This window comes from Anopheles coustani, chromosome 3 (genome assembly GCF_943734705.1).
Source record: "Anopheles coustani chromosome 3, idAnoCousDA_361_x.2, whole genome shotgun sequence".
Classification (NCBI taxonomy): Eukaryota; Metazoa; Arthropoda; class Insecta; order Diptera; family Culicidae; genus Anopheles; species Anopheles coustani.
The window spans coordinates 11287829-11302079 of NC_071288.1; the positions used below are offsets into that span (position 1 = coordinate 11287829).

A 14251-nucleotide genomic window follows, 5' to 3' on the forward strand; every position below is an offset into this window, starting at 1 on the left:
AGGTATGCTTCAGCTTCAATTGCTTTTATGATTCTATTTGCAAGGTGTCTACTGGAACGTCTTTCTAAACGTCCGTTCAACAGCGTCTTTAATAGCAAGCCGTAATTGTTCCAGTTTGCTTCTTGCAGCAAAAAGTGCATGGCAAAAACAACCCCATGCACTCAAGACGGTGCATAGTAAGAAAGGAAGAAGCCCGGTACAGTTAGAACCCGTCCGGCCACCGTTCACCGACACCGATCTGGTGCCCGTCATGTATCGAAGCCATTTCTACGTCACGAGCATCCAGCAACCAGCCCCAGATCCGGCGACAGATGGTCCTACTTGCCAGATTGGAACTGGTTTGCGTTGAAGAGAGCGGTACACGACGGTAATTTGTACGCGTTCGCAGCTTTTTCTGCCCGATAGGCGTCATGCCATCTCGTTACGAGGCTTACATCGCTGACCTTCTGCCTGCAGGAGACCTTCCCCAAGGGTAACAGTTGGGCCAATGTCAGGGTCGTTTGCAGAAAGGGTTTCGTTGCGTACGAGCCTTGGCCGTGCGTGCCATGAAGTGTTCGGGCTGTGGACGACCAGGTACTCGTACCTATGCTTTCTAAGGCTCCATTTCGCACATGTGACATGTGTTTTTCCTGACTCTGACTGCTGGTTTTGGAGCCCGAGATTAAAGTTGTGTATTTTGTACAATTTAGCCTTTTCAGTTTCTCTCATTTGGCACAAACCACCGGTGACGACTACGGCAGGACCGGATAATTGCGTTTTTTTTTTGTACCTTTCCCTCCAAGCCACCACCTCATTTCGTGCGATTTCTACTACACCTCAAGTTATGGACCGCACCAAAGCTCCGGCCCGATCTGGAGAGCAGGCAAGCATCCGAGGCATTCCAAAAACCGATCCATGAAATATCGTACACCAGCTCTCATCGTGGCCCCCTCTGCCTGGACGGGACGGAGGGACGATTGTCCGTTGTCTTTAACTCCCCCCGACCCTTTCTTTAACGGCCACCGCCACTCGAGTAGCTAAATCTGGCGAAAAGAAAACACAACACAACACAACCCGTAACCGACACGACGAGGGTGGCATCGTCGGCGGCGTGATGGTGGCGGTCGGTTTTCACTTGCGGGCGAACACACTCCGAACAGGTTGTCTGGTTGGGTTTGCCCGGTTTCGCGCAGTCACCATCCGCACGCCAAGGAACGCGGTTGCGCCGACCAGACCCATCGAGAGGCGCGAGCGCGCGCGACAACGAGATTTTCTAAACCTCAAACGACGGCCAAGCTGCCCGCGCTCCGGATCTGAACCGGATGCACCGAACGGAACAGGCTGCCCAAAAGCAAATGCAACCGGGGGCCCAACGAACGACGACAAGTGTGCCAACTTTAACCGGATCGTGCCGCCAGACCGCAGGATCGTACGGGAAGAAGTTTCGTGTACATCAAGAAGGATTTCTCATTCGGGTGGCTTCCGTCGGCAGCACTTTTAAGCAGCCGGATCCACGAGGTCCTAGAACCTAGTGCCGCCTATGCGCGTGTGTGTGTGTGTGTGTGTGTGTGTGAATAGAAACGTATCCTAAACATTAAACTGTATCCTAAACACTTTAATCAGTTCGGTGAGCACGTGAGTGAAGTTTCAAATCGTTGCACGATCGGCGGTGGTAACGGTCGGCGAGCAGGCAATTGCAGCCAGTGCAGATCCCGAAATCAGTGTTGTGTTTGCCAGTGCAGTGCACATACCTGAAGGAAAACGCAGGAGAAAATGGCCATTCAGATGGAACAAGTGAGTGTGCGGCTATGCTAATGAGTTTTGGGCGCGTAGTCACTTTCGCAGTCGGCGTAGATGTTGATCGGCATTTCGCAACGGTGCTTGATGGAACCGGATACATGCAGTTCGTACAGTTTTGGAGACGGCATTATGCAGCAGTTTCAAGTAGCTGCAGATATTTTCAGTGACTTTTCGAAGCGAAACGTTATCAAAAAGGCCACGAACAACCTGCTTTAAAATGAAAAAAATATTCTTCCTATAATGTCTTAGAGTGCAAAGACTCAGTACAAGCATGATTGTGAGGTTAAATGTTTTAATAAATAAACAAAAAAAATGCGAACACTGCATGCATGGACAGCAATCCTCATTTGGGTTGCTGGCCAGAAATTACAAGCAAAAAAATTTGAACGGCCTGCAAAGATCATCAACGATCGTTCTGGAAGGAGAGCAACAGAAAACCAAGCGTTTATGCATTGCTCTAATGAGCGGATTGCGGATTTAAAAATGATTTAATTTTTCCCCCAAAACTTTTACTCAACAATGCTGTTTCTATGTACTTTTGAACAAAGTGTGCCTTGAAAGGTCTCCCTATCCTTTCCTCATGGCCTCACTCGACATTTAACTGATTCCAAATCATGCTACGGCAGTGTTTTCCTTAACGACTTTCTTATATTTTTGGGTTCTTCTACGAAGACAACCATTTCGGACGCACTTGTGCTTAACGGTCGTAATAATTTTTAAAATTTTATTTATTTCATTTGAACAGATACCATATACAGGACTGTGTATATTTTTTTCAAGTTTAAGTTTTGGTAGAGTAAATACGTAATATGTTCCAATAAAATCTTCTAATATTTGTGCGTATACATTTTACAAAAAGTACATACTGGAAAATTCGCCAGTGTGGAACTGATATATTCTTGCCTGCCGTAGCAGTCAGCTTTCATACATCATTCAAAATAATTTTCAATTAAGTAACATTTTCATTTGAAGTAAATGCTGTCGGATCTGTGCCTATTTAAGAGTCGCTAATTAGAAATGTGAATTTGGAAATCACATCATGCACTGGGCATCGCCAAGAAACGATTGATACTAGAGGAGGAGAAAACAGTGATTTCTGAAGGTCGTGAACTGGACTTATAAACTTATAAAACTCTATTATCGGACTCCCCGTGTGAAGCTAGACATAAAATTTAATTTCTTGTCCAATAAAGACATTTGGTTGAGTTTGCTTTGTGAAATAACGCAGATTTTTCTTTTGCGTAAGTTTGCGTAAGTTTTGTAAACATGGCAACGACCGTATTTTTAATGTAGTTCAAATAAAAAAACCATGTTGTGCAATGTGTTCGAAAGTCATAGAAGCATTCGTGCCATCGAAGTAGGCATTAATGAATTCCGTTTCGTTTATGTCCATCGTCTGTTTTGCAGGTTCTTTTCCTGCTGGTGTCGCTGTGCGCGGTCCTCTCTGCTGGCGATCACACACCTCCCTTCAAACCACTGCTCCCCTCCGGCTATGGCAAGTCTTCCCCGCTGATGGGATTCCCGAGCTTCGTGCCCAAGCACGGTAGCGGACCGAAACCGTACATGACGCAGTTCCGCGCCGGAACGCGGCTCTCTCCAGTAGCAATCCGGCCAGCTCCATCAATGATTATGAGGTAGGGTGTGTTTGCTCTTGGTTGTAAATACTTCGGCTCCCTTAACCCCCGGTGTTCTTTTTTCCGCCTTCCTTCTCCGTGGCAGTTTGAAAAGACCCATCAAATCCATTCTAAGCCACCCTTCGCTTATGAAGCAACCGCTGCTGAAGCGTCACCCGCCGCTGTCCTTCGCGGCCGCCAGCATCAAGCACCACAAGTTCCAGAGTTCTCTGGCCGGACCGAGTACGGGCGACATTGTGTTCGAGAAGCTAAAGCCGGTACGGAACGTGCTGCATTTTGAATGTTTAGCAATCATCGGTAGGGTGCTTATGTTGTTTTGTTCTGTCTCATTCGGTAGATAACCACCAAGGTCACGTCGCACAAGGATGGCGCTATTCATACGATCCCTGCGCCCAACCTGGGCCTCACGAAGCCACCGAGTGGCCCGAACCAGATCCGTGTGTCGTCGTACGAGGACAGCAACAAGCTGGAGATCGAAGTGAAGACCACCAAGCCGACGCTGACTCCCAAACCGGCCTTCCTGTACTCGCCAACGGTAACGAGCGATCGAGTGCCTCCGCACCGACAACCCTTGTATGGCGATCTGGCGTCACTGATCTCTTCTTTGCAGCCCGCTCCGGTCGTGGTGCCGTACAACCATCAGCACCATCACCACATCATCGGTAACCCGCACCAGCAGTACCAGGTGACCGAGGAGCACTCGAACGACGTGACGATCGGCGATCTGTACTCGGGCAAGAAGACGTACTTTGCACCGGATCCCGATCCGTCGCTGCCAAGCAAAACGCTCGTGCCAACATCCGACCCGCTGAGCATACCGAGCAATGGCAAGTTTGGACCGGCCGGCGTGCTCCTCCAAGCACCCGTCCCACCGCACTATCCGGGCCTGCAGCCGCAGACGAGTGCCTCAGCCGTCATTCAGTACGTCAACGCGGTACCGCAGGCGAGCTACGCCATCCCGCTCGCCACCCAGCCGCAGCTGCAGCAGCACATCCTCCAGCAGACGGCCATGCTGCAGGAGATGCCCGTTTCGGTTAGTGTCGTCCCGCCGACCGGTGGCCAAGCGTCCGACGAGCCGCAATCCCATCCTTCCCACCATCGTCATCACTAATGCCACATACACACACATACACACATACATAACCATGATGGTACTAATCCGACTACCCTTTGCCTTTCCCTCGGTATTTATAATTCCAGCTCTACAATCCCACCTATCTCGTCACCCAGTCCAACAACCTTTTCAACACCCACCAACAGCAGGCGGCGGTGAATCTCTTCAAGCCGGACACCAACTTCCTCGGCACGGTTCAAGGCCAGCAGCAGCACCACAGTCCGGTGCACGCCCAGGCGCAAACGCAAACACCCGCCCCGGCGACCGTGCTGTTCAACTCGTACAACGCGTACAATAAGCACGGTGAAACGGCGGCCAGTACGGGCCAGATCCTTACCGCCACCCAGGACCAGCTGCACGAGCTGCAGTCGGTGGTGAACCAGATCCAGCTGAACGATATGCACAACCAGCACCAGTCGTCCGATATGCCGACGTACGCGCAGCTCGTTGGCCACGAGCAGCCGGCCGTCCATCAGCAGCAGCTACCGCAGCTCAACCAGCTCGAGCAGCAGCTGCAGCAGCAGCTAATCCAGCAGCATCACTCCCAGCAGCAGCAGGACCCTCAGCGCCAGATGACCGACGCGGAAATCGCCAACCTGCTCAATTACGGTATGATCAACCTGCATAACAATCTGCCCCCGAGCGACTACTACCACTACCAGGTGGACCAACCGACGGCGGTGCAGCAGCCGGGCGGCGCGCCACACTCCTTCTACGAGCTGTCCGAGCGCCAGAAGGAGAACGATCGCATACTGGCGCAAGCGCAGCAGGAGCTTTACCACCAACAGGCCCAACAGCAGCAGTACCAGCAGACCCAGCAGCATCAGTACCAGCAGCAGATGCACCACCAACAGGAGCAGCACAACCAGCAAGGCCAGCAGCAGTTCCAGCAGCAAACGGGCAGTAATAACGCCGACTACCTGCAGGCGTACCAGGAGCACCAGCTGGCCGTTTCCAACATCCTTGGGTTGCAGGAGAACCCAAGCGCTAGCAACACCGGTGGCTCGCAGCAACAGCAGCAGCAGCAGTACCACCATGCGCAGGTCGGCAGCACGGTAGAGCCGCAGGTGACCCAGAGTCCGCTGCGAATATACGTCCCGGACGGCGAGCACGAGTATTCTAACAACGTAAGAACATCCCTGGCCAACGTTTCGAGACGCTGCGTACCTTCGCTAACCTGCTCTCTCTCTCCCTTCCACAACAGGTGAACGCTCAGAAACGGATGGATGAGATCGATTTCGAATACGCAGACTCGGAGGGCACCGAGCAGGCGGATGGCGGACACAACACGGCCACAAATGCGCACGCACGTTCCGACGATCCGTCGGCAACGATGGCGACGCTCGAGGAGCACACTACCGACGCATACTACGACGACCGGGCCGATGCTGCTGATGGTGAATCGCACGATGATGATAAATACTACAGCAAAAATCTAAGTAACCATCGGCTGGAATAGGCTGCCGTTCGATATTCCTCCTCTGCCAGTAGGGAGTTGTTAGGGTTAATGTGGTTGTGTTGTAGTAGGAAAATAATAACCGGGTCGTGATTTGTTCAGAACGGTTGGGCCGAACATCGTGGAAAGAAGAAGCTAGGATTTAGTATATAACGAGCTTTTACTCGTTTAGTATAAGACGGAGAAGACGCATTATTTATTTCATTGAATACCGAGAGTAGAATAAAACTTCCATCCAATATAACTGATGTTTCCTGTTCCATTTTTGTGTCAGTTTCCTATTCCATATTAAAAATAGGCTCGTTAATGAAAATCTAAAATCCCTATCAATCCCACATGACGTATCTTGAATAGATTCCTGAAAAGCAATCTCGAAAGCTCAAGCGAAAACTTCTTCATAAAAATTTGTACTGTCCGTCTGTTGAGTCATTGTTTAATTTATTGTACTTGAGTATGTATAAAAAGGTGAAAACATACTTGCTGTCCACCAACATGATATGGTTCAAAACTTAAATATATGCAATATTCAAATTAAAAAAATAAGGATACGAAAAACAAGCCCTAAAAAATGGAACATTTATCCGACGTCAGCGAAACGTTAATTTTCCTAGTTACAACAACCATGTGATTAACCAACAAACAAACAAACGAACATAAACATCGCCAGTTGGATATGGTCGTGGAGTTAAATAGAAAAGATCATACATATGGCAATCACGAAAGATTCACGTCCAACATGTGCAACACCCGCTCGAACCCAAACACCGACGAATAGAAGACGTACGGTTTGCTCCGATTGACACCGAAATCGGCCTCCAGCGCGGGAACGGTTCGCATCAGCTGCGGGTTCGGGGCCACCAGACAGCCGACCGGCCGCTGCACGTTCTTACGCATCTTTTCCTTTCGCTGGACCAGCTTTTTCGTTTCACGCAGCATATATATGGCGTCCTTTGAAATCATATACCGACGAATTGCCTGCGGATGTTGGAATTGAGAAAAAAGAATACATCAAATATCCGTATAAAAATATGTCTTCTTCATCATGAATCGGATCTGTTCTTACATTTTTCTTTTGAACATCGTGCGCCAACACCCAGAGCAACGTGCAGAGGGTGCTGAATATGCCACAATCTTTGTCACACCAGCGGAGCAACATCTGCGAGACTGTCACGAGACCGTTTTCCTGGAAATTAAAGGTAAACGATAAATTGTTTTAATTCAATTTTAATTTGGCCTCTTTCCAAACCTTACCTGAAAAGCTTGCTCCTTAGTGCCTTTGAAGCGCGCCAAATTGAGTATGATCCGGGCACAGATCTCAATCAGTATCTTATCCAGCTCGGACCGGATCGCCTGTGCCATCGTGTTGTAGCAAAACACCGCCAAAAAGACGGCATCGTCCATGAGCAAGTGCGGCACCAGGCGGGACATTCGTTCTAGCCGCTGCAGAATGCCGATCGCCTCCGTCGAGCTGAAGCGCGTGTTCAGGAAGCGCATGCACAGGCGTGCCACGTTACTCAGCCGAATGGACGGATCACGCTGGCCTTCGCGACGACTCACCACCATCTGGCTGGCGATCTTGCGCATCGTGGCCGTCTGGAACCGCCTCCGGTGATGGGTTCCACGCCACCAGGCCTGTATACGCAGAGCAGCCTTTTCGCGCTGCCGACGCAGAATGTATTCCGGCGTTAGCATCGCACGGAAGGCACGGCGGGCAAGCAAACCACGGCCGCGTCGCTGCAACCCCCGTACGGTGCGTCGAATCTGCTCGAAACGGGCTCGTTCGGTGCGTGCCTCGAGCTTGGCCCGATATCTCCGCTGGACAACGATGACGGCGGATCGATACAGTCGATAGTTTGCTTCATCGACTAGACGTTGCTTGTACGCCCGGTAGTGTGTTTGAATTGTCCGGATGGCGTTGATCGTAAGCCGGTACACCGCACGCTGCCTGCGCATGACGATTATTGCCTTCCAGCGCAGCTGAATCGTGACCGTCGCTCCCCGGACCAGTACAAATTGTCTCTTCTCCTGCAACATTGCAGCACGGGTACGATAGCGCCGTTGAAATACTATTGCTGCCTGTCGGAGTGCGATCAACCGCTTCCGTTCCAGGACCATCGCACGGTGGCCACGGAACCAGCGTTGGATAGTAACTGCTGCATCCTTTTTCCTGCCATACTCCGCCATCTGCCGTTTCATGAGGAGTTTTCCACGGAATCGCCTCTGAACCGCGATCGTTGCCTCACGCAACCGCTCGAATGTTGCTCGCTCTTTCTTCATCTGTCGGTAGCCACGGTAAAACTCCTGCACTACAATTGAGGCACTCTTGAGGTTCAGGAACTGCCCGCGACATTTTTCCATTTCTCGGTGCGCTCGATACTTGCGCTGGATTAACAAAACGGCAGCCCGGGTGCACGCGTACGTTTGTCTCTCCTGTTTCATAGCTCTTTGTGCCCTGAAACGCCGCTGCATTACAATTGCCGCCCTTTTCAATCGTATGTAGTCGTCCCGTGTTCGTCGCATAGCTAGCATAGCTTGCCACCGGTCCGAGAGGACCTCTACACTACGTTTTAGGGCATCATAGTGTGTCCGCTGCACCTTGGTGGCGCGATTCGCACGAAGCCTACGCTGCACAGTCAGCACCGTTTGGCAAAGTTGAAGGAATTTCTGCCGCTCGACCCGCATCTGCAGTGTGGCTCGCAGTTTCCTCTGGATGACCGTGGCAGCATTGCGCCGACGGGTCAATTCTTTACGAACCCCGCGCCCCTGTATCAGGGCACGGTAGCGCCGTTGCAACACGGTTGCGGCATGACGATAGCGCAGGTAATCTCCACGCATTTTGCGTTTCAATCGAACCGCACTCCACGCACGTTGAAGCGTAGTGGCCGCCGCACGCTCCCGTAGATAGCCCTTCCGCACCGCTCTCATTTCCAACGTGGCACGCCATTTACGCTGGATGTGGATGGCCGCCGCTCGCAGTTTACCATACTTCAGCCTTTCTAATCGACCCACCACGATGGCACGGAATCGGCACTGGATCGCCACCGTGCAGCGGCGAAGTAAAATGAAGCCATTTCTCTCGACACGCATCAGCATCGTTGCCCGGTAGCGCACCTGTATGGTAATCGCCGCCCGACGCAGACCGACATACGACTCACGGGCTGCACGCATACTCAGTTGCGCTCGGAATCGCCTCTGAATGCAAAGAGTGGCAACCCGCAGGGTGTCATATTGGGTGCGCTGCTCTACCATCGCCTTGTTGGCCCTGTGACGCCGTTGGATGGTGAATGCAGCGTGACGCAGCGTCTCGTACCTCCGGCTTTCGATCTGCATCAGTTTCCGGGCACGGTACCGCAGCTGTATGCAAACGGCCGCTTTACGAAGCCTCTCGAAGGCGTTCCGTTCGGTACGCATTGCAATCGTCGCCCGTCGACGGCGCTGGAGCTGTACCATCAAATTGCGCGTCTTTTGGAACCGCTCTCGATCCTGACGCATTCGTAGGTAGCCCCGGAAATATCGCTGCACCAGTATGGCGCTGTTTTGCATGCGCACGAAGTGGGCTCGTGCACGTCTCGCTTCCAAACATTCTCGCCAACGACGCTGAATGCGTACGGTGGCCTCGCGTAGCCGCAAAAACGCACCACGTGCCACCCGCATGCGCTGGTAGGACTGGATTTTCGTCGCGGACCGAGCCTGCAACGACTTGCGGCGTATGAAAGCGACCATACCGTGCACGATCGACTGCAGGCGGCGATGTATGACGTACGATTTTATACTGCGCTGGATGACAATGGCCTGCCGATGACGATGCACTGCTTCGGCTCGAATTTCCCCGATCACAACAGATGCCGCCTGCAGCTTGCTGGCCAGCGCGTACCTCCGGTAGGACATCTGCAGCACGGTGGCCGCACTGCGCATTGTAAGGAAGTTTTCGCGCGCGAAACGCATCTCCCGGACGGAACGCCACCACTGCTGAATGCGAACGATTGCGCTGAAGCGCCGTGCGGCCAACTTTTGCGCCAGATAGCGCCTCGTGTACCGCTGCAAAATGACGACGGCCCGTAGCTTCTGATCGCGCATGGCCACGTACCAGATGCGCACGCAGTAGCCCCGAACGGCGGCCTGTATCGTGCGTGCCGCCCTCTCCCGCACCAGACGCCGCTTTTCCTCGATGCGCCGCGCGATGACCACCTTCAGCCAGTGGGTGCGCCACCAGCACTGCAGTACGGAGGCGGCCGCGTTGAACTTTGGAGCACGGAATTTGTACACGATCTGCCAGAGCAGCGACATCGTTTGCTCCCGGTGACCATCGCAGATGTCCTTCGCCGTAATGTTGCCCGCAATCTGATACTCGGCCTGCTCCAGCGCTCCGAGCGCTAGGTTAATGTTGTGCAGTTTCTGCAGGCGCGATATGGGAGGCACTCGCAAGCTGCCGGACAAATCTTCGCGTAGCAAAATGATCTCCATGACGCGCGTCAGCCGAACGCCGTCGCGCAGATCCACTGCGAGATTTTCAAAGGCGTAGTTAAACTCATCCAGAAACGACTGCTTGTGCGAGAGCGTGTAGCCGACACGCTTCAGGTGCTTCGTAATATCCCCAATGCCGGACACCAGCTCCGAGGCAAAGCGTATCAGGATCTCCCTGGTTTCCTTGTGCGGTGCGTTGCGCGCGAACAGGCACGGATTGTGCTTGATCAGCTTCCGGCGCTTGGCAGTATCGAGGAACAGCAGCATGAACAGTACCATCCGCAGGGTAAACTTGCGCATGTGCTCCGCGTACGCCGTGGACAGATTGTACGCTTTCGAGTTGCGCGCCTCCAGGTACCGATCGCGGAACAGCCGGTTGATGATGAACGAACTCAGCCCCACAATGTCACGGTGCGATTGTAGCTCGATCTGCTCACCGAACACAACCTCCAGCCCGAGGCGCAACCACAGTGGGTTGAAGCATAGCAACAGTTCAAGCGCAGTACGCTGTAGCACCAAGTCCAGATGCAGACACCGATCGGTGCGTAACGCAAGCTGTTGCTTTTCGATCTGGGCCGCCACCTTACGCAGCGGCAAGGCCAACTCTTCGCTCATGTACAGAGAGATTCCGGCGCTCCGTAAGCTGTTCAGCCGGTTCTTGTAGTAGTGCGACGAGATCAGTTCCTTCGTCGGCGCGAGCGTTAGCTCCTTGCACTTGACCTCGTCGAACAGTTTTCCCACGTCCAGCGGTTTGTTCGATTCCGTGTCCAAATCGGCCGGTATAGTGACGAGTGCGTTCAGCCATTTTTTCATCTGCCGTTCATATCGCTCGAAGGCACGCTCATCCAGGTATATCGAGGCGCACATGAACGGATTGGTAGTGGTTGTGGCGGCGAATGGATCGGGATTGATGAGTGTTTTCAGGTGGCGGTCGGAATCGTACAAAAATATACGTTTTTCTTCTCCTTTCGCCGGTAGTGTGGAGGGTAGGGCAGGACGTTTCAGCGTTAGCGTACGATTAACCGACTGAAAATAGGAAACATCTTTTAGTAAGTATCTTAATGTGATGATGATGCCGTCAGTTTAAACAGGTAAATTTGAATTTGAATTTAAATTTAAATTCATACATTCATATAGACACTCTCTATTTGAAAGCCCTTATAATTGTTGATTTTGTAAGCAACAAACACTCCCAATCGATTTTTTTAATTTTAATGTTCTGAGGAAACAGAAAATAATTAGTTTAACGTTAGAAAAAATATGAGAGATATTTGAAATAGAAATATCTTTTTCCCAATGTATCAATTCTGAGCCTCGGATAATGGATGATATTGAACATGGAAGCAAAAATATAACTACAATATTCTAGTTGTATTCAAGATTAACTCACCTGCGTTACGCTACGACTATGCGTTGAAGGTTTATATCCAAACGGTTTTCTAGCGGAACGTACAGTCGATGAATCATCCTTCTTATTCCGAATGGAAGCATTTGACCGGGGGCTAGCAGACTCGTTGCGACACCGACGTTTCGGGGGAGAAATTTTGCTTTCAAATGGGACGCTTTGTGTGACCGGGTCTAAGCTTCGGGGGCCACTGCGAACGGTGTCGAGACTGCGCTTACAACTCATACCAGCCGACGGTCTTAAACCGCCACCATCTACTGTCCCCACTCGCGGTACTACTTCATCACTGTACCGCCCGACCTCGTGCAGATTGAACCGACTCGATTGAGCCCGTATCTCGTGCTCCTTGAAGATTCGTCCCACCTCTTCGTCTTCACCGTCCAGCGTACTGCTGCCACTGTTTTCGTGCAGATTCGGCATCGAACAGAGCGATATGCTGTCCTTTATGGTGACCGTCACATTCCGGACAATGTTCTCCACCGATGAGGATCGCAAATTTTCCTCACTCGCAACGGTGAATGTCTTTTGGTGATGCACCATCGTGAGTCCCAGCTCCGCCACATCCGATGAGGATCCATTGTGGTGCGCCTGCCGACGATTGAACGTGACACCCAGCTCTGGCTGATTCGTCTCTTCGGCGATTATCGATAGCTGTGAACTTGTGTCGTGTACCAGGGGATGGGTTTTGTCGTTGATTGTTCCATTATCTTCAGCGCGACGAACGGCCTCTTCGCTGCTGGGAATACCATCTGAAACACCGCTTAGCTCTAGCTTTCGTCCATCATCCACCTCCGTTAGCCCTGTTTTCGGAGGTACGCGATGGATGTCACCGCCACCAGTATCCTTCGAAATGCCGATATCAGGTTCGGAAAGTGGCACATTTTCTGGAGAAAAGGACAAATGACGTTGTAAATTATCCTCTTCTCGCAGATCCGTCTCCATCGTTGCTATTGGGCTGCCAGTGTACGGTTTCAGATACGTCTGCTCAAAAGGTGTTGCCTTGGTGATGGTGGAAACGCAACCAGGATCAAATTTTGTACGCTCCAGTGGTGTGGTTGTTAAATCGTGCTGCTGATTTTTAGTCTTGCTCGACAACACATTTGACGCCAACGGTATTCTTTCCTGAAGGTACGGGTCTGTAATTTTAATCGTTGGATATGTGGCCTCTGCTTGATGCACACTTTTCATACCATGCAGTTTCGGCGAAACATCTAAATCCTTTCGTTCCGAAACGACCGAATTGGTGCGTGCCTTAATCTTCAGATAGCATTCTGGTGTCGGTTGATTAATGATATGCGAAATATAGTTGTCACTGTTTAGTTTGGGCGTCAGAAGCTGCCTTGCCCCTTGCTGACCGGTGCCAGAAAGGGGGCTGGTTGGATTTATGTTTTCCTTGTCAATTCTCTTACGCTCAGCAGGACTCAAACAAAACTCGTCCAATAGGTCGCTCTGCTCAAGGCGGTCCTCTTCGCCGCCCGCACCAAGTACAGCGTTCGACACTTTTGAAGTTATCGAACCCATTCTGGAATTTGCCGTCGGTGATCCCGCTGGCAACGATCGCTGCAAGGGTGAACCCTTGGTTCTCTTCGGCAGAACGTTGCGACTAAGTTTAACCTTCGGTGGGGACGGTGATTTTAGTTTCAGCTTCTTGGGAACGGCAAACGGTTTAGTGACTGTTTTGCGGCTGGTCGGTTTCAGCTCGATTGCTTTCAAAATAAATTGCACGTCCTTTTTGTTACCCAAGCTGTCGGATATTATTAACACTTCTTTGCCCTGTATCAGCAACAGCGGGCTCCATACAACTTCGAGCGACCTTTCAGTGCCCGCATCCACCTCCGCCGACGTCCACTCAAAACTGATGCCACACTCCGGGTGAGGAACTTTCGCAAGGGTTACCTGCATCGGAAAGGAAACCATTTCATCAATATCAAGCATGATCTACAGAAGAAACATACGTTCTACTCGCTAGTAATTACCTGTACCGCCGCCTTATTTGTATTCCTAACGATAAGCAAACGACGGGCGGTTTTCCCGATGGGTACGCCGTCAAACACAACAATAGCTTTGGGGGTAAAGGGTCCGAGGATTACAAGCGTCGGTTCGCGAGCTTCGTTCGTCTTCTTCGGTACAGGCCGTGGCGGTGTACAAGTAACCTATTACAAGTGGCAGCCAAAAGAAGGGCATCTCATTCAATACACAACACATAAACGCTAATCGTTGCAGAATATCACCTCAAACGCGCTCATCTTCCTTCATAGCTTGCTCAACACACAAAGGCAAGCAAACCGCTGATTCTGTAGAAACAATGAAAACCAAGCAATAGGTACGGCAACACGAGTAAAACGATAGTGATTTCACTGCGTTAACAAAGCAGAAACGACGAAACAAGTAAACTAAAA

General features: G+C 51.3%; 2 protein-coding genes across 2 annotated transcripts; one reads left to right on the forward strand and one right to left on the reverse strand.

The window, feature by feature from the left end:
- The first annotated feature begins 1752 nt into the window (after positions 1–1752).
- On the forward strand, positions 1753–6217 carry LOC131260054 (GATA zinc finger domain-containing protein 10). The gene is made up of 7 exons (XM_058261710.1): positions 1753–1773; positions 3187–3413; positions 3499–3670; positions 3751–3948; positions 4024–4446; positions 4614–5654; positions 5732–6217. The coding sequence occupies exons 1-7, from the start codon at positions 1753–1755 to the stop codon at positions 5984–5986; spliced, it is 2337 nt and encodes a 778-aa protein (XP_058117693.1). The 3' UTR covers positions 5987–6217.
- A 183-nt stretch (positions 6218–6400) lies between these two features.
- Positions 6401–14218, reverse strand: LOC131260052 (protein abnormal spindle). Its single transcript, XM_058261705.1, has 6 exons — positions 14084–14218; positions 13829–14005; positions 11838–13748; positions 7235–11473; positions 7047–7166; positions 6401–6958 (listed from the first exon to the last, which is right to left on the reverse strand). Exons 1-6 carry the CDS (start codon positions 14096–14098, stop codon positions 6698–6700), a joined length of 6723 nt encoding a protein of 2240 aa, XP_058117688.1. The 5' UTR covers positions 14099–14218; the 3' UTR covers positions 6401–6697.
- Between the last annotated feature and the right edge of the window lie 33 nt (positions 14219–14251).

Bases quoted from the DNA above. Each gene is read 5' to 3' on its own strand.
- LOC131260054 (XM_058261710.1), top strand. From the start codon at position 1,753: ATGGCCATTCAGATGGAACAA. The intron at 3,671-3,750 runs GTACGGAACGTG...CTCATTCGGTAG, and splicing joins TGTTCGAGAAGCTAAAGCCG to ATAACCACCAAGGTCACGTC. The intron at 5,655-5,731 runs GTAAGAACATCC...CTTCCACAACAG, and splicing joins AGCACGAGTATTCTAACAAC to GTGAACGCTCAGAAACGGAT.
- LOC131260052 (XM_058261705.1), bottom strand. The intron at 7,167-7,234 runs GTAAGGTTTGGA...TTTAATTTCCAG, and splicing joins CTAAGGAGCAAGCTTTTCAG to GAAAACGGTCTCGTGACAGT. The intron at 6,959-7,046 runs GTAAGAACAGAT...CAACATCCGCAG, and splicing joins ACGATGTTCAAAAGAAAAAT to GCAATTCGTCGGTATATGAT.